The following is a 23,046-nucleotide window of genomic DNA, read 5'->3' on the forward strand; positions in this document are numbered from 1 at the left end:
CAATTGTCATAGACTATGTCCCAATTTCTGCCACCTGATCAAGCAAAAGGACTCCTGGGTGTCACTGTCTCTGAATTATTGTGATATACTTCAATATTCCTTTTTTTTTTTTTAAATGTCACTTTACAATAGGGCATTTAAGTGTCCCAGAGCCTATTTTCTAACAAAGAGCACCATCTTTTAAGATGCATTAATAAAGCTGGGTAGGGCAGGATTTGTTTTCCATCTTTCAGTGCTTTTCAGATTCTCTGGCAACTCTTGCAAGTGAAAGAGCGAGGTGGTAACTGTGATCCACCTGGATCAGCCTTATTCTACTTCAATATACCACAGGAATACTGAAACAGTTCCTCCTCTCCTCACCTCTGTCCAAGTTAATTGGACAAAAAGGACAAATGGAAGGAAAGGTTTCAGCTGGAAGACCAACTACGAAGTGAAAGGTAATCCAGGTCCTCATTTTTACCCTGTCCCTCAGTCCTGTAGTCATGCTGAAAGCCAACCAATGACCCTTTTTCTTCCCAAAGGGTGTAGCCAAGTGTCAGTTCCAGCTGAAATTTGTCCTGTGCTCTAATTGGCTGCAGAGTCATGCACTAAAATCTTAAATTACCCATATATACAGGAAAATAAATGAACAAGTTTCTTTGCACACAATCTCAGTAATTCTAACAGTATTAACACAACCCCCCCTCCCCAAACAAAACCACTAAACAAAAAATACCCAAAACAAACCCAAGAAAACCTCAACTCTGTACAAGAGCAGAAGAGCAGGAAACTTTGCTGTTTCTCACCAAGCAGAACGTGTAGAAGCCAATACTTTCAGTATTTGGATGAAAGAACAAAAGGTATTGAAATATAAAATCTGCCATGGGAATGTTTATGAATGTTGCTTAAATTACATTACAAAATGAAATTAATGCAAAGCTGCTGCTACATCCTTCTATGCAATTTAATTTATAGTTTGCATAAATAAAGAACTATAATGCATTCATTTGTTTCCTTCAATTTCTTACCTTGCCCTTCTGGAGTTTCACCAAAGGGATTCACTTCAACCTGAGTGGCATCAATTTTCAAGAAAAGATTATACAGCTTCTTAATTTGATCTGCTGCCTAAATTTGATCAAACGATTTACAATTACCACACAGAAAAATAAAAGTAAATGTTTTCAAGGCAAAGGTAAACCATTATAGATTATTTTTAATGCATTAAATTGCAAACTAGCTCTAGATAATTACTGCTTTTATTTCTGTTTTCTTAACCATATTCATAGTCTCTTAAACAGGTATAATGTAGCATTATGATACTGCATAACACTTAGTAAATGTGCATTTAAAGACTACATGAACTGGAGACTTTCTACAAAATAAACATTACAATTACTATGACAAGTTTAATTTGGAAAGTGACTGTTGGGTACTAACAAAATGATGTATTCTCCAGTATGCTGAGATCTGAGTTGAATTCATGTTAATCAGTCTTCATTCAGAAACCACAAAGCTGTATGTGCCCATTACTGACTTAGAAATAGAAAAATACCTATTTCTCCTTCCTACATCAATCTGCAATGTTTTCTTGAAGAACTTATATCCAAAGCATGCTTGTTTACTCGTTGCTTGTTTCCTGTCATCGCTCACCATCTATCTCAGTGCCCAGTTGCGTGGTCAAAACTGACAACCAACTGCCAAATCTTTTGTTCTTATAACATTCTTCCACTAATAGAACAACTTGAAAACAGCAACACGAGCGCGCATAAAAAACCCCTTTGGTTCATTACACACTGACAACCTATTAGCTGAAATAAGTTTTCAGATGAAGTGCACTAATAAAGAAGCACTCAAATTTGTCCCCTCATTACTGATCAGCTAACTGAAGTACACAATCCAAAAATTTGGAACCTCTCCTAATAAGTGAATTAGAATAAAAAACCCAGAAGTCAGCTTTCTCCTACAATGTCAGTCACATGAAAGAAAAAATTACAACTGGAAAGACTCAAAACCAGACCCAGTTTTGCCCAGACGGGTTGTGGACTCCCTATCCCTGGAAGTGCTGAAGGCCAGACTGGATGAGGTTTTGAGCAACATGGTCTAGTGGAAGGTGTCCCTGTCCATGGCAGGAGGGTTGGAAGAAAATGATCTTTAAGGTCCCTTCCAACCCAAATCATTCTGTGATTCTAGGATATCTTTAAAGAGTCACAGTTGGGAAGCAGCATACAAATTGCTCAAGAAGCCTTCCCTGCTCAAAATTTACCAGTTGAAGCATTCTCAGTGGTTTTGACTTTAAAAAAATTATCAGTTATAAATCTGCAGCAGTTTCCTTGGCACAAACACTGGGGTGGACACACTGCCCCAATACCACACGGGTGAGGCTGTGTCAGCAGTGATGCTGGGGAGGGAGCTCCACCCTGCAACCCCCATTGACTCTGGGTAACCTGAAAAGCTCTTATTGCCACAGGAATCTGTTCTATTTGTAGCAGACCACCAAAATCACTTCACTTTTATTATTAAAAGCACCTCTCTGAATCAGGCAGCTTAATGTCAACACTTCTCTTTCTCAAGGTCTACAAGTGCTGAGCCTCTTCAAGGCAAAGCATAAAATCCCAACTTAGAAATAGTGAAAATATAAGTAAATACTAGGATTTGTCTGAATAAAAGCTGTGTCCCTATGCCTCAGTAAATTCTTTTGAGTTGGCAGCATAAAGAAAGAAATGTATTCCTGCAGCATTATTTAAATGTGTTATTTAAAAGTCCATATATTGCTGTTAATTATTAAGTACCAGAACTCTTCAAGGGTTGAAAGGTTCTACATAATCATTCTTCCTCATTAGATATACAGCTAAATCTTCAAATCTGTGTTAATCAACCTAATGATTATGCATTTGTTAATTGCATGTTGGGATAGAAAATAATTAAAACTGCTGAATTAAAAATAAAGGAGTTCTAAAAAAAATGACAGTTTGATACTACAGAAACAAAAACACGCCAAAGTAGATTAAGGGAGCTCTCTTCTCTGCAAAATGCTTCATACAGGCAAAAATATATATTCAATATATTTATGTAGAAAAGAGATACTGAAAAGACAACAAGCTGGCAGCCTTTTGGTTTTGAGTTGAAGGTAAAAAAAAAAAATCTAAAAGGCTTCAGTTACACAGCCAGATACACTTTTACTTCTCTCTATAAAGGGCCAATTTTAAAAAAAAGCTCTACCCATGTCATTCCCTGAGCTCCATTGGAATTCCAATGAAAGCAAAAGAATCCCACATGGTGTAACAGCCTGTTGTCATCAATTGCTTCAAAGACTAGGGACTCTCACTTCAAAACAATAAGAACCTTATTCAAACTGCTAATGCCTGATGACAATTATATAGGTGCAATTTAGCATTTCGAATGTCAAAATGATCCTGATTTAATGGACACTTGGCCTTTCGTGCCTATTGGAAAGCATTTAATGTATAGCTGGGCTAAAAAGTCTTCAGTCTAAACCAAGGGAGTAGAGCCAAGTTACCTGCTGTTGCAAAGGTCCTTGGAATCCCAAATTTTTTGCCATCTGCAAAGCCTGACGATCCTTTATGCCTTCAAAAATATCTATTTCCTCCTGCAACAATAACATGCATAAATATAACTAAATATTCAATCTGAATGGAGATTTAAAACTTCAAAAGGAAAACACTTAGTATATATTTGCAAATTAGTAATTAAAGCCTGGCTGTTTGCCAAGGCTCCCTGAGACTGAGGCTGTGGCAGCTGCCTATAGGGGATGTTATAATTACCACACTGACTATGAAACAGTCCTTCCAAAAAACATATAATTCTTCAGGGTGGCACACTGACAAGACAATGTGACACAAGTTTTCACTTTTAATTACTGTACAGATGGCGTTGACGAATATTTAGTCTGTTAATTTTTATGACATATTCTGGAATATTTTCAAGGCAATGAGTGTCACTGCCCAGTAATACTGTGAAGTTTATATAATTTTAAAATGCACATTAAATATTTTTACAATTTTTTGAATAATTACACTTGATTGTGTCAATTATTTTCTCAGCTGAATAGCTTGTCTATTCATTATCTTGCCACAGTGACATAAAAAATACTTAAATGCAGTCATTGTTATAAAAGTAATTATAGCAGTTGTATTTCAGATGCAAAGGTCTTGCAGGTACAAAGAAATAATTAACAACTCTGTCAATTAGAGAAAAACAGCCACAGAAGCAATAACTATATTGGTACCAATCTACTTGTGAAAAAACTGTGTACCTTCTTGAGAGCAAAACTCACTCATAAAACATTTCAGATATAAAGTTTAGCATAACAACCAGATTTAAGCTCTTTTTCTAATTGAGTTGGAGACACAAACACTAATAAAATCAGATGTTAAACATGCTTCATCTACTAGATAACAAGTTTGATCCTGTATTCGATGAAACAATTTTTATGGTTTTTACTGTTTTCTTTCCATACACGGAAGAATTAAAAATGGAAAGAGAAAGAGGGAAAAATATTCTTTGGATAACTGACATGGAAAATTTTTAGTGTAAAACATCATTTCGATACCTTAAAGATAAGTTCTGGGCTAGTTACTGCAACTTCTTCTATGTCCACACCACCCTGGGGACTGCCAACCATGACAGGTCCATTGCAGGCTCTGTCCATCAGAATTGCAAAGTACGTTTCCCTGGAAATATCCAGGGCTTCTGCAACCATCACCTAAAAGGGAATACAGGGAAGAAAAGAAAAAAATCAACTCTTCTGATGGGTCCTTCTGCATTGCCTTAAAATGCAGCAGTTTGACACTTGCTATCCTTGTTTCATGGCTTTTACAAGGTATTACAACCCAGCCACCTTTTTCCCCAAGAAATCCTGTCTCCCTAAATAAGACACTCCTCTGGTGCTGCTGTTCTCACTTGGGCATGCAGCAAGCAGTGTAAATGTAATTGTTGGGGTTTTTCCAAGAAAAGAATCAGAGCTGCTGCTGAGCTCATAAGGCAGACATATTAAATTATTATATTACTCTATATTACATTTTTATTCCCAAAAAGCACTTTTATGTGCTGCCTCAAGAAAAACTTGCCTCAGAAGGGACTCAGTTTGCAAGTCATATGGATGTAAGGGTGGGCACATTGGCTTTCAGCTGCACCTCACCAGTAGCACTGTTCCTCACCAGCAAATCCTCTGGCCTAAGTCCTCTCCCTCATTCTGACAGAAGACCACCCAACCCTTAAAATCCTGAATTCTTGCCCTAAGTATTTCCTAAGAAAATGGGTTTACAGATAATTCTGCCATCCAGCTTTTTACTTTCAACTCAGACAGTCAAGCAGATGTGTGTCCTTCAGATGCTGGCACAATCTAGAAACATAGAAGTTTGTTTTTCCAAAAAATGCTACTAGTTTCTATTTATTATATATAAGCTACAGAGCCCTTTTGTACCAGTATCTGACAGATACCTTTGCACACAACAAAACAGATGATTCAAATCCTACATGTTTGGAATCTACAAGTACTCACATTAAAATTGGGAGAAATTGGACCATATAAAGTCTTTGCTAAAACTTTTTCACTCCTCACAAAAAAATTACAAAGTCTTTGCCCTGTTAGTATTGCAATAACTGTAACTTCCTCTTCATCTGAACTGTCAACTTTTTCAATAGTTTAACACTAGCCAATGAAACAATTTCAGAGATAAGGTAGTTATACACCTGGCCAAGGACTCACAAACTATGTTTTGGTATAAGAATACTAAATTCCCCCAGTTATTCTTCATTTTAAGAAAAAATCTGCATATGACCATTATTAATTCTTCCTTATGATCATAACAGGTGCCATAATCTCAGGTGCAAAGACTGCTGTTCTGCTCCACACTACATTTTTGCTTTTCAATCTGAAAGTGAATCAGCCACCTTTGCTTTAATCAGCATTACAGCTTCTTCTGATGATCATCAACTATATTCTTCCTTAACAGAGTTACTGTTTCCCATCTTTCAATGGAACTGCTAGAAATTAGGAAAATCACTTCCCTAATATTAATATGATTAGGAAGGATTAAGTGGTAACATCTTTCTAACATGGCCTATTTATGAAGTGACAGTTTTGAACAACGATTGCGGACAAAGATCCTCACTGAATGAAACATCAGGTGACATTCATTCTAACAGTCAGCAGATCTGAGACCTGCAGCCTTAAAAACTCTGCCTGCCCGGCAAGAGGTGTTCCATCAAATGAGTATTCCTGGGGTTTTCATAGTTCAAGGGCTATAAACAAGAAAGATGCACTATACTTTCACCCAAGTCGTTTTTTTGACATTCTATTCCAGCGCACATAAGAAGGAATGTACGTACCTTCTGCCAGGCTGTGTGTTATTAGAGAACAGGGGGCAAAAAAAGTAAGAGACAAGGAATTAAATAAAGCCCTCTGTGCTCAGAATGGAAGGAAAGATGAAATTTCTTTATGGTTTTTTTGACTTGGAAGAAACTTGCTTTATAGTAATTTTGTTTCCTTCTACTTTTACCTCACTTTATTCATACAACAGAGGGGGATGTAAAGGAATAGTTCAAATAAGCGACTGTTCAAAAGGAAACTAAAGAAAACTAGGGTGAAGGAGAGAACTAAAAATGCAGAAAACTACTGTTCTACTTAAAAGCATCTGCATATTTTAGATTACTAGAGAGGGATGCTAAAAGCCAACTTCAGACACACAGCTTGGCTACCTGCCAAGATTTGTCAAATTAACAAGCAAAGACAGGGAAAGCATCCTTGATTTGCTACTATTTTTACCTGCATCCATGTTTTCACCTTCTGACATATCCTGCATCAATGTATCTGAAAAATGTGAGTGAGTTGCTTTAGACATAGGTCAAATAAAACCAAGTGTCTTCCCGGGTCTTGTTGGAGTAGCTCAGTTTCCACAGAGCTCAGGGTCAGGGCCAGACTTAGGATGGGAGTGCACTCAACAAGTCTTGAGGAATACATTTGCAGGCACAGCAGGTGGGACTTACATTATTAAATCAGGTATCTTCAACTGCTACTTCCAACTGGAGTGATTGTCCTCACTGTTGCTAATTAACCACATCAACATCGTCAGATTCTCTATCTTAATTCACAAAACTATTGAGAATCTAATTTGTAGTAGGGGCAACCTCAGAGCAAAAATTGTCAGACTGTACAAGACCTCTCATTTCTCCCAACAAAAAAAACTTTCCTTCACAATCCTCCCAGTTTGCTGCAGAGCAAAGTCAGGGAAATCAGTGTTCAAGGTCTTTAAATATTATTGAAGTCTACCCATCATTCACACAACAAAACTAATGCAAACACATCAATGAACAGCTAAGAGTAATGAAATTGAATCTACAGATTGTTGACTCTTTGTCTGTTTTGCTTTTGATAAAGAATGTGAAGCATCATTATCTGTTTGCCACATCACATTTATATTTAAAATGTCTTGGGGAAAAATCAGCTTTCACTAAAACTTCCTGACAACTTCCAGTTTTGCTTCTCAATAACTCATCATTGCCTAAAAGTTTAAGTCACACATCTGATTTCAAAAGGGTAACTGTAACGGTTTTTTTTACGCAGAATCAAATATGCAAAATGTTCATTCTGTTATTGCTTGGAGAGAAAACATAGGTAGCGAACTCTCAGGTTGTCATGATAAGAGAAGACTGCCTTCTCAGATAACCACGCTCTCCAAATTCCAAGCTGCCATAAGAGGATTTTATGTAAACTCACAAAACAGCTTCCAAGTTACGAGGGATCTGAGGAGACTGCTGTTTATTTGAGAAACATCAATCTGAAGAGGCACAAACACACTTTAAATTCTGTAGCAGGTGCACAAATTGAGAAAGAAAGCTGAAAATGCCATTTTCTGCTCCATAATTATTCTAATTGTAGAAAATTTCTATCTTTTATTCCTTCCTTACAAATACATGTAAAAGGTATGTGACTTCCATTCCCTCACTTGACACCAGCTTGTTGATTGCCTCACAGAAAGTGACATAATAACTATTTTCCTTCTGAAAAACCCTTATTACCTAATTTTTTTAAAACATACAAGTGTTTTAAAATACTCAAACTTTCCAGAACACCAAAAAGTCTAAACCTCACAAAACCTAAAAACATGCTTTTACTTTCCACTTTGAACAGCAATTTTCTTTAAGTACATGTACACACAAACTCTTACACACACACACACAGAAAGCACATGCCTTGAAATAGAACAGAAATGCCAGTTATTACTTTTCAACTCCCCCCCTGCTCTTAGCAAGCTCTAAGAGTCTGCCTGGCATTTTCTGTGCACTAAGTTCCCACTGCATTAAATGATATCTTATACATAGCTAAACGTATATTTTTAATGGTATTACTGTAGTTTCTCCCTTGACTAAAATTTCAGCATTTGACATGCTACAAACCTGAATGCCTCAACCCCTTTAACCCCCTTGAAGATCCCTAAACTACCTTTGTGAAAGATAAATGCTTTTAAAACCACAATTTTGCTCAGAAATAGCTTTTGATGACCTAGGTACATAATTTGAAACACGCTTTCTTAGCTATCTAATAGGCATAATAGAGGGCAAACTGCTACATAATGAATTAATTTAAAGCAGGATATATGGCCTTACCATATACTACCAAGAATCAAGATCTCAACATCAGAAATATAAAACATGCTATTTAAAAGTCAACATGCTTTTAAAAGCCAACTGTACAATCAGAATGAAAGTCTTTGTGAGTAGATGATCAGCTTCTCCCAGTGAAAAGCATCACACTGGTTTATCATGGATCAATATTAAAATACTTGCCAGCTGTGTCCTGAAAGGACAGGAAGGAAAACACACACAATCTATCAAGGCTATACCCAATCCTGAACCACCAAAATAAATTCAGCAGTGCCAACTTCCCCATCAACTTCACCCATGCCCCAGCTGCTTCCTGTTGGCCATTGTTTATTCATACAAACAATGTATGGAATGGGGAGGAAAGGAATCACAGGTTAAATCTTCTATAGCTACTCTATACAAGTCATCTTAATATAAATCCTTTGAATAATCCATGTAAAAAAACCCCAACACCCACACCCTTCTTTCAGTTCTATCAATTTCAAAGAAAATTAGAAGTTTCTTTTTCAGAACTGAATCTATAACTGATGCTTGCACTCTTGACAAAAGAGTAGAATTTCTATATTGATGCATTCAAGGTAGGTCAACTGGGGAAAAGAATAAAACCTAAGAATTTAGAAAAGAAAGCTGATTTTACAAGACTAATTTTTCCAAGCAGAGTGCCTAAATATGGGAAAGGGATATCCCTTCTTACACCCTTAGTATTATCAGGATAACCAACAGACATGTCTTAATGGTAATACTGTTCCTCCTTTTGAATACATAGTATTTCTTTTCAACAGCAACTATGAGGAGTGATAGTAGCCTGCTCTCCATGCTCCCCAAGAGAAGAACAGCCTGAACACCTTCCTCCAGCCCTCATTAGACAGGATCTTTCCAGACAGGTGCTCCCCTTCTATGCTGACACACCAAGCTGCTCACAGGATATCAAATGTGAACTGCAGTTCCTTTCAGTTCACGACAAATTATTTTCTGGCATCAGACACACAGACCTGTATGAGGATTCCTGCTCAGTAAAACAAAGCAATAGACAAAAACACATAGAGCAGAAAGGCAATTGTTGGTTTTTCCTGACTGATGGAACTTAAATAAAGTGAAGGAGAATCTTGCTGAAGGGTTATCTCTTTTTTAGGCCAATACAGAGCAATTAATTTATGCTGAAGTGAACCTTGGCACCTTGCAGTAGGAACCATCATAGGAAGATGAACTCCCACACATTAGCTGAACCACTACCATGACCTTATTTTACTCTGTATCTGCAACAAGTAGGAAGAATGTCCTGCTACACACTTCTTAAAAATTGAGATCTCTCTCATGCAAACCCTTCAATACTTAAAGGGGGCTTGCAAGAAAGATGGGGACAAAGTTTTTAGTAGGGCCTGCTACAATAGGTCAAGATGGTTTTAAACTAAAAGGTAGATTTTTTTACAATGAAGGTGGTGAGGCCCTGGCACAGGCTGCCCAGAGAAGTGGTAGATGCTCCATCCCTGGAAACGTTGAAGGCCAAGTTGGACAGGGCTCTGAGCAACCTGATCTAGATGAAGATGCCCCTTCTCACTGCAGGGGGGTTGGACCAGATGAACTTTAAAGATCCCTTCCAACCCAAACCACTTTGTTATTCTGTGAAAGTCACCTATCACTTTACTAACAGTTGCCCAGAGCTGAGGGTGCATGAAATATTATTATTAATAATATTATTACTAGAGGTAATCATGGATATATTACTTCTGTAAGCAGAATGTCAATAACCATGTACAGTTAACTCTAAGTGCAGATATTTTAGCATTTAGTATGTTTTTGATGAAGGATGAGCCTATGACAAGGGATTCCCTTTGACATAGGCAGCAGAAATTAATATAGTTTTCCACCACTGGGTATGCCAAAATTGATAAACAAAATACATACACAGAGAAAGAAAAAATAACATTTTCTTTTTTTTTTTTTCATCAATTAGATGTAATAAATGAGGAATTGGAGAAGAAACAAAAAAAAAAAATCAAAACCCTACATCATACTCCCCAGCTTATTAATGCAAAATTGCAGCTGAACACAGTTTTCAACTTTCAAGAGGCCAAAATCTTACCTTTTTAACTGTCACACCATCCTTTGGAGTTTGTTTTGTTGACAGATTGTACCCAATCATCTGTTTAGCCAGCTGTTCAACAGTCTTAGGGCTACAAACAAAGGAAAAATGTTAGTTTATTGAAAGATACTAAAAGAAACAGTCCACAGCTATTGTAAACAGTTTAAATATTATAGAAAAAGCAATTTATTTATGCTTTTTCAATTTTAAAGACTTACTCTTTAGTTAGATGAACTCCTCCTCTCAATCCACTATTGAAAATACCTTTTCCTCTCCCTCCAGCCAGAATCTGTGCCTTCAGAACAATTTCCTTTGCCTCTGTAAAAGAAAAGTACATTTCTATTCTATGGTGTGCCATTTATTGAGCTTATTAACCCAAGTTTAAAAAGCACTTCCAGGTTGGACTATTTTAAAACAACAAGAAGTTGTTCATAAATAGCGAGCAATAAATCAAGCGTCAATTCAGCATTTTTATAAAGCAACCTTGCAAAAAAAGAATTGCTCAAGGAAGTTAAGGAATGAACATACACTGCTTATTAAATGGATAAATATGCCATTCTATGGATCAGAACCATGCTGTTAATGCTACCTGGCCTGCACAACAAACCATAACCTGCACAGTGCGATGGATTATATTCCGGCATGGTTTCTAAAACATGAATCAGATCATATTTTGTCCTGAATACACAACAAATGAATGCTCATCAAGGAAAAGAAATTTCATTCCTTGCTCTAAACACATGGAAATGTATGGGTGTGGTCCTAAAAGAAGAAATCCCCATCTCCAAAGGGCAGGTAAGTGCAGAGCAAGGGCAGAAGCTGTGAAGACACTTCATCTGTTCCTGAGGCATCACTTGAGTCTTTGGCAATTTGAGTACAACAGTAGCTTAGTAACGAGAAAGTGAAGCAAGACACAGCGACAAAAGCAATTGCACCATGTCCTACATTCCACACAGAAGCAATCCTGACGTCCTTACAGAGTAAAACAAGGGGGAAAAAGGGACAAGAAAACAACCAACCAACCAAAACCGTCACTCATGATCTCTGCAGCTCCACGGATCACAGCAGCTTCCTGAACTGTGAACACCTGCCAGGTGCCTGTAAGATGTTTATTAACACCCAGTACTGTCATTGGCACATTTATCATAATACTGCCAGGTTCTCTGCAAAGTCTGAGATCCTGATATTAACATATCATTAAGTGTGCCTAGAAAAGGCCAACATTGTTATCCTCTCCTAGAGTGTGTGGAAATCTCTGATTTCAGCAATGTTTAGATTAGGTCACACCTTGAATCATAATATTATATCCAAGTATGAAGAAAACATGAGAATTTGTAGTTAATTTGACAAATTTACTGTTTAATTGGCACAGAGGATAAAGATACTTTCATTCAAACAAACACAGGCTTTCCAGGCAGTAAGGACATTTTATAGATTATTAAATATAAGTTGAGAGGTGCAGCAATTTTTGGTGCAGCCCAGCTCTGACACAGAATCATTTCAAAGTTCCTGTATAATAAATTTCAGCAACTAGGAAAACAGTTGGATATTAGGATAGAATAAATATTATCAAACAAATATTCAATTTCCTGCATTAAGACAGGAATAATTTTTTTACATAGGTATTGTACTTTAACACATTTATTATTATTATTATCATCATCATCATTATTAACAACAATTACTATTCTAAAAGGTGCCTGATTTCCAGGCTTCTCAAGGCTAAAATCCCCCTACATGTTTATCCATTCAATAACATTTGACATATATCACTGTGAACCTTAAAAGCATTCTCCTTGCAAGTACTTCATGTATTCCAATATATTCATGTTCTGGGCTCCCTATTAGTCATGCCACTGCAGGGCAGATAACAAGGAAATTTAAATGCAACAAAAAGTTTTATATCAAGTGTTTCCGATGCACACGAATTATTAAGATGAATTAAAACTATAAATCACTTTCCAACCTGCAGAAGCAAACTCTAGAATCAAAATAGCTGCTGTGATAAAAAAAATCTAATAAAGTATTCTTAATAGATGCTGCAAGCATTTAATTAGATCAGTTTTAGCTGACAATGCGAGCTTTGATTGTCAGTGATAGGTGGTATCAGTTCTGGGAGTGATCATCATCCTCATTCCCAATCAACATGCTCTATGAGCACCGATTATCTCCACTGAAAACCAACAAATGAAGTCAGAGAAAGGAATTAATGTGTACATCTTTGTAATCCACTAGAGGACTATCAAGGCAATACAATAACTTCAGGAAAACAACTCTCAAACCCATAAACAAACGGCTTAGAAAGTGAGTATAACCACGTAAAGATTAGACCTGAAGAACTAATCAATGCAGCAGCTCAGCAGAGCAAGTACAGCAGGTTCTTTGTGCCTTGCGGGAAACCAAGAGGAAGCAATTTAATTCCATAATTATTTGCCCAAACTCTGTAAAATGAAGTAAAGCAGCCAGGTCTTATTTTACGGTAACTGGGCTTGATCATTCAGCACTTACCAAGTTGATTCACTACTGAATGTCACCATCTTATTTAATGAGTTGATTTCTAGAAATGCCCACACCAGGTTTTTGTGTTAGATCCTGCCTGAATTCCCAAATTAAGTTAGAAAGACTACCCCAAAAGAAAAATGTGAGTTTAACTGGAATATCTGAAGTAATTCACCTTCGCTTTTAGATTTGATATAAATGAGTAAATAAAAAATAATCTAAAAAAAGATACCCAAATTCAGTATGAAACCCATTAAAACCAGAGGTGTGTAACTAATTTCCATTAACACCCTTCCAAACTGTTGTAGTAACATTGCAAAAATGTTTGAGCAGGGCTGTGTAGTTACAAATACAGGATTTGAAGAGAACCAAGCACAAGCAACACGTCTTTACACCACCATAAAATACAGCACAATGTTTTCAACAGCTTTTGGTCACTGAGGCTTCAGCTACATCTGTGCGTGTCCAGTGACTGACCAGCCTTGTGTAAATTAAAAAACAAACCCCCAAAATAATAAACCAGCCTGCTTCTTAAGTGTGCATATACTTTTTTTTGTCATCACAGGTTTAAAATTTTCTTTATCATTAAAAACAATACAAAAACCCAACTGCTTTTAAGCGTCACTAATTTAGCAGCAAGTAGCCGCGAACTGCTCCATGCAGATTAATGACACATTGCTGGTAACAGCATGTGTTCTTAACTAATTATAACCTGAATATGGTAATATCTCAGACTGAACAGTTTATTCAGTTCAACAGTTTATTATACTGACTCTTGTCTTTGTCTGTTTTACATTATTCTACAGAAAAAGAAAGATGTGCAGGTGTGGTGCTCAGAGAGGTGGTTTAGTGCTGGACCTGGCACTGTGAGGTTAATGGTTGGACTCAATGATCTTAGAGATCTTTTACAAGCAAAGTGAATCTATGATATGATGATTTCTAAAGAGTCCTTTAAAAAAAAATGGAAGAAAAATACAGTGGTCCCTAACTCAGATGCCAATAAATTAGCAAGACCTTTACTCCTCAGAGAAATCCTCAGAATTTAAAATTTCACACTTTAGCTGGCTCTACGTTCCTAAAAAAAATTAATCCAACCACATAGGAAAAAAAGCCTTCAGTACTTTTTTTTCTGTAACAAATTCAGAAGTTTTAGAAGGACAGAATAGAACATTGAGGGACAAGAAGCCTCTACAGTGCATCCAACAAGACCTCTCCTTCCCTCAGCCAGCGCTGTGAATACAAACAGCAGCGATACTCCTTGTAATTGGAATAAGCTCAGTGCTATACAGAAAGCCTATTTAAAATCAATAAAATCAGTCCTGCTTTTGGGAGCTATGATTACTTTGGTCCACTGGTACTGCTTGCAGCAAAAATGAACAGCTTGTTCTCAGCCCACTGCTGAGTATATTTAACTACTGAATTCTTGATCGTGAAACAATATAGTGAGAAGCAGAGTTCTGCCAGTTATATGCTATGCTAATTTATTACCTGTGAACAACTTTCCATTATTATTGATACGACTGTGTGACTGCAAATTAGGCATGTTAACAATTACATTAAAATGTGCTGTAGCTTATCAAAAATAAACTGCTGTAAAGAACAGACCATGTACGACTGCACAGCAATAGGTCTCATGCTTGCCTGTTTATGAACAAAAGGTTTTCTACCAGAGAGAGCTCGGGACTACTTTGACAAGGCATCCCACACCACAGAATTAGAGCTTGGGACAAAGGGAGGAGGTCTCACACGAATTCCTAATCACATTTCTGTCTCACCACGAGACTTTCAGCAGTTCGGCTTCTCTGTCTACAGGGGCTCTGTGTAAATTAATTAGTGTCTGCACCTTCTTTAAAAATGCAGAAACTGTTTCAGTATTACATTAGTGTATTTTTACCCCAGTGTAAGGCAACTGAGCACAGAAGGGCTGACTCCAAACTCTGGCAGCAGCAGGAAAGTGTCCCTGGAAAATGCCCTGATATCTCTCGGAATGAGCTCAGCACACATTGCAAAGGAGATGAGAGCAACCCACTGTCATGGGAGCAGCACAATGAAGACAAACTGAGGACATGTCAAATCAAGGTTTTACAGAAGCTCTGTCTCCTTACTGACCCAAACACTGAGTTTATGAACACACGAGAGCTGTTTCCACAAAGGCAGCTGGAGTTAACCAGACTCCTCCATCCCCCAGGACACACAGAGGACCCCAGCCCACAGTGGTCAGGCAAATGGTCACTTGTTTTTAAGAACTTTGCTGGTCACCCTTCTTTAGGTAAAGTCATTCAGTTGTGCTTGACACTTGACAAGTAGAACTCTTTGAGTGCTTCCCCCTTCCCAAACCCTGAAAGAGCTGAATGAGGTACATGAATCTGCAACCAGCTCCAAACTCTCCACCTCTACAAAGAGGCAGAGGCCAACCTGAAGATGAATTTACCTGGTAAGAATATTCTGAGGGACACAAATCACTGTTTTGTTTGGACATGTGCCAAGCTTGGCCAGCCAAGCTTTAGTCCACAACTAATTCATGGTTGTCTAGAATACTACTCCATGAAGAACTGGCTGGGACTCTCACTGGATGACCAATTCCATCTCTGTTTATGCTGAACACTGATTTCCTAAAACACAGCAGTAAATTCAGTGCTTCCTTTCCCAAAGCAAGGGGCTTTCCCCCATTCTGCTTAATAATTTTGCTTTCACAACATGAAAGGGCTGAGAACAGGGTAGACATTTTCTGACAGCAATTATACTTCCTTTTTGGACACCACAAGAACTATAAAGATATCAACAAATCCCAGAACACCTACATGCTGTTCCTACTTCAGTTTCCTCAACACTGTTGATGTAAATCCACCAATGCTCAGGTGTCCTGTAAGGGTTCTAGATAACCTCTCCCCAACTGCACCTCTGCAGCCCAGAGCCTTTCTTCCAAAACAAAGGGTTGCTCTTACAAGCCCTAAAAGGGTCCACTTTGGGTTGGTTTGGGGTTTTATTACCTACCTCTAGCTGATCCAACAGTAAGGAAACCTAGTTTTCGGGTTTTCATCTGTCCTGCTCTATTACTGTTAATTGCTTCTTTCTTGCTTTAATGCCACCCCTACCATCTGAGTTCCCAGTTTCCCTTTGGGAAAGACTGGCTATAATTAATTTTCCAAATTTCAGCCACCCTGTTACACTGCTCAGGTAAGATCCTGTCAGGTGCTTATTACTTTTTAACAATAGTCCCATCCAGAGGCACTTTGGGACAGCTACATCAGCAAGGAAAGAAGGGAGAAGAATAAAAGTAATAAGGAAGACCATTAAAAACATAACACAATAATACAAAAACTGTAATAAAGCCAAATTTCCAAACCGAACACTGAATCTTAAACTTGCGGTAATAACATTTTGCATTTGGGTCTCTTTACACCGATTTGCTCTGAAATCTGAGACAGCTTTTCCCAAGGAGCAAGTATTGCTCCCCATCTTCTGAGACCTCCAGGGATGCAGCATGTGAGACAGTTCCCACACTCTGCCAAGTGAGCAGATTGAGATGACAAAGAAGCTGTCCACAAGATACCTCCCACATCTACAAAACTATTGTTGTGCTGAAAGACCTTTAGAATGAAGATAAACAATTGATTTTTCCCCCCATTTAATTTTAATTTAAACTCTCTTCCTCTGTTATTTTCGTCCTTCTGCTCCATAACACCAAAAAGAATTATGTTCCTACATGCCCAGTTTCTACAACCTTTGGGTTGGCAGACTAGTTTAGAACTAAAGTTAAATAAATCATCCTTTTTATACCTCCATACTTTTGAATATATTGTATATTTATTGCTAGATTATAAGCCTCATTAAAATCTATAATGATAAATTAGTCAGTCTCTTGATTCTGTCACTGCTGTTATTAATTGCTTTCATAACCATTACTACACACTTCACCGGTGATAAAAATTTTAAAGCTAGATAAAATCAGCTAAGCTAAAGCTCGCTCTCACTATTGCACTCTTAAACCTTCTCAGAGTAAAAGCAATCATGTATTCACACATCCCACATTTAAGTTAAACCTGATAAATTACTTATACAGCAAACAGAGCCCCACTAGATCCAGCAGCACCACTATAATGCATGGAAAAATATGCACATGAAGGCAGGGATCCAAAAAAACAGTTCTCACATTAAAACTGTTCATTGTATGTGCTTGTTTAAAACTCCAAGGGATATCTTATTTCTGATATTTTTCAGCCTTCAACAGCTTCTTTTTTCAACCTAAGCTGTCATTATTTTTTACATAAATTTCCTCTGTAATAGACAAAGAGTTTCGAATATTTTCACATATGCTTACGTGAGAGCAGACATGGTTTGAAACTCAATCAGGAGAGAAATAAGTTCTTCATTTGGTGAAATAGCACTGAAGTTTACTGACAACAGAGCAAAAGCTCTTTCCACCAGTTTTCAGGCAACATCCATTCTATGGGCAAAACAGAGCAAGCCAGTTTCTGCCACCCACAATGTCACCCCACCATCCTGCACCATGGGCACAGTAAATACTGAACAAAAGGGGAAAATCCATGCAAACTGATCCAGGCTTCTTCCATCATTATACCCACCAGGTCCATTTTTGCTAATTTCAGAGTTCAAAATATTCTTTATATTATGCCCAAGTCAACATTATTTCTCTCCCTTTCCAATGATTTCATTTTAAGAGACTGCAAAGGCAAGCAAAGACTTTTCCTTCTGTATTAGTTGCAAGCCCTATGACCTGATGACACCACCATGGAAGCTCTTCCATGTACAGAGTATCTTCAGGATACTCTGTAAGCACTGAGAAGTCTGGGCATGCTAATTCCTGTGCTTTAGTAGACCTGTTTTCCTTATAAATATTAAATACATGAATAAATCACAAGATTTACTTTCTAAAACTACTGTCATTCAAAAATTTGACAACTTTACCAGATTTTTAACAAGACATTTCTCTCTACCCTTCTCTTTTCCCTAAACTACAAAAAAATCCCAAAACCTACCAAAAAAACCCTAAAGTGAAATGAATACACTCACAGTTTTCTTTGCATCTTTACCTTTTAAAGCTTACAGGAATTTCAGGTTTTCCTTGCCAAAATACCGTGCAAACATTTTTTTTTCCCAGTAAAACATATTTTAAAGTTAGCAGACTTGGGCAGTTGAACTGTGTCTAAATTCTTGACTGAATACCACAACACAATTTGTTTTAATACAATTCAGGGAACAGGCTTTAAGCAATCTGCAGTGTTGAAGTCAAGAAGCCATTAGGAACAAACACTGTTCTCACCCCTCACTGCAACAATACACACACCTGCTTTCCTGGAACACATTCAAAATTTCATTCTCTCTGATTATATGTAAGGCACAAAAGACACAAAGCCTTCTCTGACTCATTCTAATTCTTTTACCCATTATTGAGCTGCAGAGATGATTTTGAAAAAAATTTTATGTAGTGTAGAATACATAAAAAACTAAGGAACATATATTAGTTTTTTTCATACTTCACTTTTAAGCATAAAGGAGTTGTTGCAGTTGAAGACATTCTCAAAAATGGAGAATGAAATAAGAAATCAGAGAATTCACATGGTAAAAAAGTAAGTTAATATGAATCAGAATGGTTTGGGTTGGAAGGGACCTTAAAGATCACCTCATTTCAACCCCCTGCCACAGGCAGGGACACTTCCACTAGCCCAGGTTGCTCCGAGCTCTGTCCAATCTGACCTTGGACACTTCCAGGGATGGGGCAGCCACAGCTTCTCTGGGTAACCTGTGCCAGGGCCTCCCCAGTCTCTTAGTAAAGAATGTTCTCCTAATATAAAATCTAAACCTACTCTCTTTCATAAATGAAAATATGCAGAGGATAAAGACAACTGCAACATTACCACCATTACTTAGGAAGTGTTAACAAATTAGTAATGTAATATGTGACAGGTGAATGCTGTTCAAGGACAGACTTGATAATTAGTCCTTTGCCAAGCATAGTCTTTACATACATGCTATGACCAGCAAGATCCTCAAAAAATAAGCATTAAAATGGAGGGCAAAGCTAAGACAACTGTGGAGGACACCACAGAGTGCAGGCTGGGCAACCAACAGCCTTCAAAAGCATGAGAAAGAGGCCACGTGCTCAAAGGGAGGCATCTGAAAGCAGAGCAGTTTCAGACCCACCATCTGGAAATTTGTCAATACTAGGTCAGGACCAAGTCCCTTCAAAGGGTTTCATCATCTCTTGTTGCCTTTTAAATGCTGGGACAAAGTGACCTGACAGGTGACCATGTGTATGCACTGCCCAGCCTTGAAGGACCTTTCTGCTTCGACATCACAGTGGTCATTTCTCCTCTTTACAACAATTTACAGTCACACAACACTGATGCTTTCACCAAACAAGCACACACTAAAGACACCTTGGCATTTGGGTGCTTGCATAAAAATTTCCCTTTGAAACTTTTCATGAAGAATTTTTTAATGAAGCTCCAAACCTAAATCTCTTCTACAGTTTGCATTTTTACCCAAAGCAATAAAAATACCAAACAGTTCTCAGTTGAAAATTTACATTTTTAGCAAAATTAACATTTCCCTCCCAGAGACAGTTCCAGCTCTTAGTCTTGTATCCCTTGGTTTTTGTATCATTGTGTAGGGCTGCATTAAATGCCACACATTTTGCTATTCAGACCATAAATAAATCAATCCACACCCAAAATTAGAAACGTGCAAAAGAATAGCAAATCTAGCAGTATTTTGACCTGAATCAAGCCCAGTAGTACTGAAATGCCCTCCAGTAACCTGATTCATTATCCAGCTTATTCAGGGAATTAAGTACAAAGTTTTCAATGTACTGCAGAAATAATTTGTTGAGCCTCTGAAGAGAATTATGCTAGACTGGTCATTATCTGAGCAACATCTGGATGGGAGAGTGATCACATAGAAGAATTTATGTCTGCCTCAGTAGTGCTAAAGACAAAAAGTTGGAAAGTATTACTTTGGAGCTGTTATTTTATGTATGCCCTTGATTCCCGGCCCTGATTTTGAAGCAAGACACTGATTTGCTACTCCCTGCCAAAACCAAACCAAAACACTCCACTTTCCCCTCCCCACAACCAATGACCAACAACAACACCCCCCAATCTTCTGCATACTTACAGACAGAAATTACATGCTTAAAAGAGGACATTTCTAAGACCCCAGAATTTACCACTGAAATGTAGACTCATTTACTGAGGTATTTTCTATCTGAAGAAGAAAATCAGACACCACAATGAAAATAAACACTATCTCAATTTAAAGAAACAATCTTTTTCCATCATGGCTTCTCACAGGCACTTGATAGCAGGTGTAAAAGCCAGATGGAGAAGTAAAAATCCAATAACTGAGATACTGGGCTAAGGGATTGCACAAGGCTATGTGACATTTAAGTTCTTTTGCAGTTATAAGTGGGACTTCAGTGATGAACAGGTTTGGCTCCGGCCATCTGGAGAAGCAATGAATTTTACCCAGAGTGAAAAGAAAAACCAAGAAGGAGGAAACTATCAGAATTGGTTGTAATGTTTCATTCCTATCAAGTGGAGTTTAACTAATTGGAGACTCTGGGCAAAAGCCCATTCATTTCCAGAGCTATAGATCCAGAAAACAGAGTAATCCAAGTTTGAAACAGACAGAGAAAGCTCACCATGGAAAGATTTAAAGAATGCAAGAGACAATGGAATACAAAAATAAATGGATAATATCTATTTAAAACATAGATATAAATTAAATATATATTAAAAAAATCTATAGAAATGCTGCAACCAGAATATTCACCATATTTATTCTTGGAGATATTTTCCTGCACAGTTTGCCTAAATTTTTCTAAGGATTACTCATGTTACATTACATGACATCTTGCTTTTTATTTCATAAGAAAAACTTACTGCATTAAGAAGGATAAAAAGAAATATTTTAGTCCTCTGGCAACCAGTAAGTATTAACTACTGTAAGCACAACTGTTTATAACTTGATGTCAGATAACACCAGTAATCCCTAAGCCCAACTAACAGAGAGAGGATGCACTACCATCCTCCTCTTATTTTTGTTTACTCATCACATATGTGAAATAGAAGCAATTGCCAAAATAAACTAATACTGGAAAAAGGTTAAGAGGAGACCCATTATAAGAACCTATTAATATCTGATTCAATATTTCAGATTTAATTACTCCATAAAAAGGCCATCTCACTGATCAGTGATACACTGGTGAATTTGGATTCAATGCCCCAAAAAACCTTTGTTTTGTTTAGAATATAGTTTCAGATCTATATTCCCTGAACAATGTTCTTTTTACAGCTTCACAGTGTTACCCAGCCTATACAATTCCTTCACACATATCTTGTACACCAAGACCTTTTCAAAAATGTTGGAGAAAGACAATTTAGGGAATGCTCCAGATAAGGGAGGAAAAAAAAAAAAAAAGAAGAAAAGAAGTCCTGCTGTGTTTTTCACAGCTTGGTCATTCTTACAGTCTTTCATCTTGGTGAGTTCCTCTTTTTAACACTGTTGTATTAAAAGTCTTCAATTCTGAATGTTTGGTGGAAACAAGATAATGCAAACTTTACAGACTCGGCTCTGAAGACTCACTGCATATTAGGAGAGATTGAGAAAAAAAAAAGTTAGATTTAAATTGTTCCCATGAGCTATTGAACAAAAGCCACAAAGAAAACAGAATTTGGAACAACTTAGTTGGGAGGACCAAACAAGCTTCTACTTGAAAGATGAAAATAAAAAATGGGATGGGAGACTTTTATCTGAGATGAAACTTTAATTCATGAACCTAGAAGGGAATATTAATGATTTGGATCACACAGTAAAGCAACTGTCAAAATACATGTTGCACCCTTCATTTTACCCAGTAGCTTGTTAGCTGAACCATTCATGGCCATGCCCAGTACCAACATATGCAGCTCCTCTTCTTGGCTCAGCCTCTCTCTGCCACTTAGTTTTCTCTGTGGGTTTATAAGGAGTTGCTTGTTATTATGTGCAGCTACAACATACTCTATATGAGGACACTGGACAAGCTGTTAGTTCCATTAACTTAATAATAGATTTCTGAGTGTGATTTCCTATAATTTCACTTTCCTCATTCCATGAGAAGCTGAAATTACAAACAGCCATATGGCACTTCATAAATAACAATTAAAAGTTATTTTCTGATATTCAGGCACTAAAAAAAAATCCCATAAAAATACATATGGTTGGAATTTTATAAAGGAAATTAAGCTTTGTAATTGCCGCATATGTCCAGGATGCTTCAAACACTTCCTCAGCCTTTTCCCTATTCACACATTTCTGGTCCATGCCAGGCCCTAGATGTTACAATTAATCAGTGTTTGCTCCAAGGGTCACAATTAAGGTTTTTCTTCTAGAAGCAGAGCTTCAGAACAACAGCCTGTATGAAGATCTGCATAGCACAATTTCTGTTGTGATTCTGATACTCTTCCCATTTACCTGCTCCATGGATTTGCTAAGGGGTTGGTTCCTGCCCAGCCATAGGGACCTGGCAGAGCTCAGTCAGGCAGAGGAATGATGTCCATGGCTTGGAGACTGGACTGGGAGCTTGTCAGCTCTCTACAGGACCTTGTCATTTTACAGGGACTAAGAGTTCACACAGCCCAACACAGCAGCTGAGAAACCAGCCTAGTCCAAATCACTGAAAATTAAGCTGCTGCTCTAAATCACCCTGTAACAGCCACCTTCCTCCTGCCTGCCCTTCATTACATCTTGTGTACATGCTGATTGTCGAGCAGTTCAGTCTGAGTCCTGTCTGAGTACCTGAAGTTACATAAACTCTTGAAGTCTTTAACTGTAAATGGAAATAAAAAGCCTACCTGTAT

General features: G+C 37.5%; 1 protein-coding gene across 2 annotated transcripts in view; it reads right to left on the bottom strand.

Annotated features, from left to right (window-relative positions):
- SUCLG2 (succinate-CoA ligase GDP-forming beta subunit) overlaps positions 1-23,046 on the bottom strand; it is a 119,444-nt gene that overhangs the window by 54,571 nt on the left and 41,827 nt on the right. For both annotated transcript variants that reach the window (XM_027640666.1, XM_027640667.1), the window contains 5 exons: positions 10,906-11,005; positions 10,688-10,778; positions 4,550-4,702; positions 3,497-3,586; positions 1,008-1,104 (listed from right to left, as the gene is read on the bottom strand). In XM_027640666.1, the coding sequence (XP_027496467.1) occupies positions 1,008-1,104; positions 3,497-3,586; positions 4,550-4,702; positions 10,688-10,778; positions 10,906-11,005 (531 nt within the window). The remainder of the gene's footprint in view (positions 1-1,007; positions 1,105-3,496; positions 3,587-4,549; positions 4,703-10,687; positions 10,779-10,905; positions 11,006-23,046) is intronic.

This window comes from Corapipo altera, unplaced genomic scaffold (genome assembly GCF_003945725.1).
Source record: "Corapipo altera isolate COAL_440 unplaced genomic scaffold, ASM394572v1 55, whole genome shotgun sequence".
Taxonomy (NCBI): Eukaryota; Metazoa; Chordata; class Aves; order Passeriformes; family Pipridae; genus Corapipo; species Corapipo altera.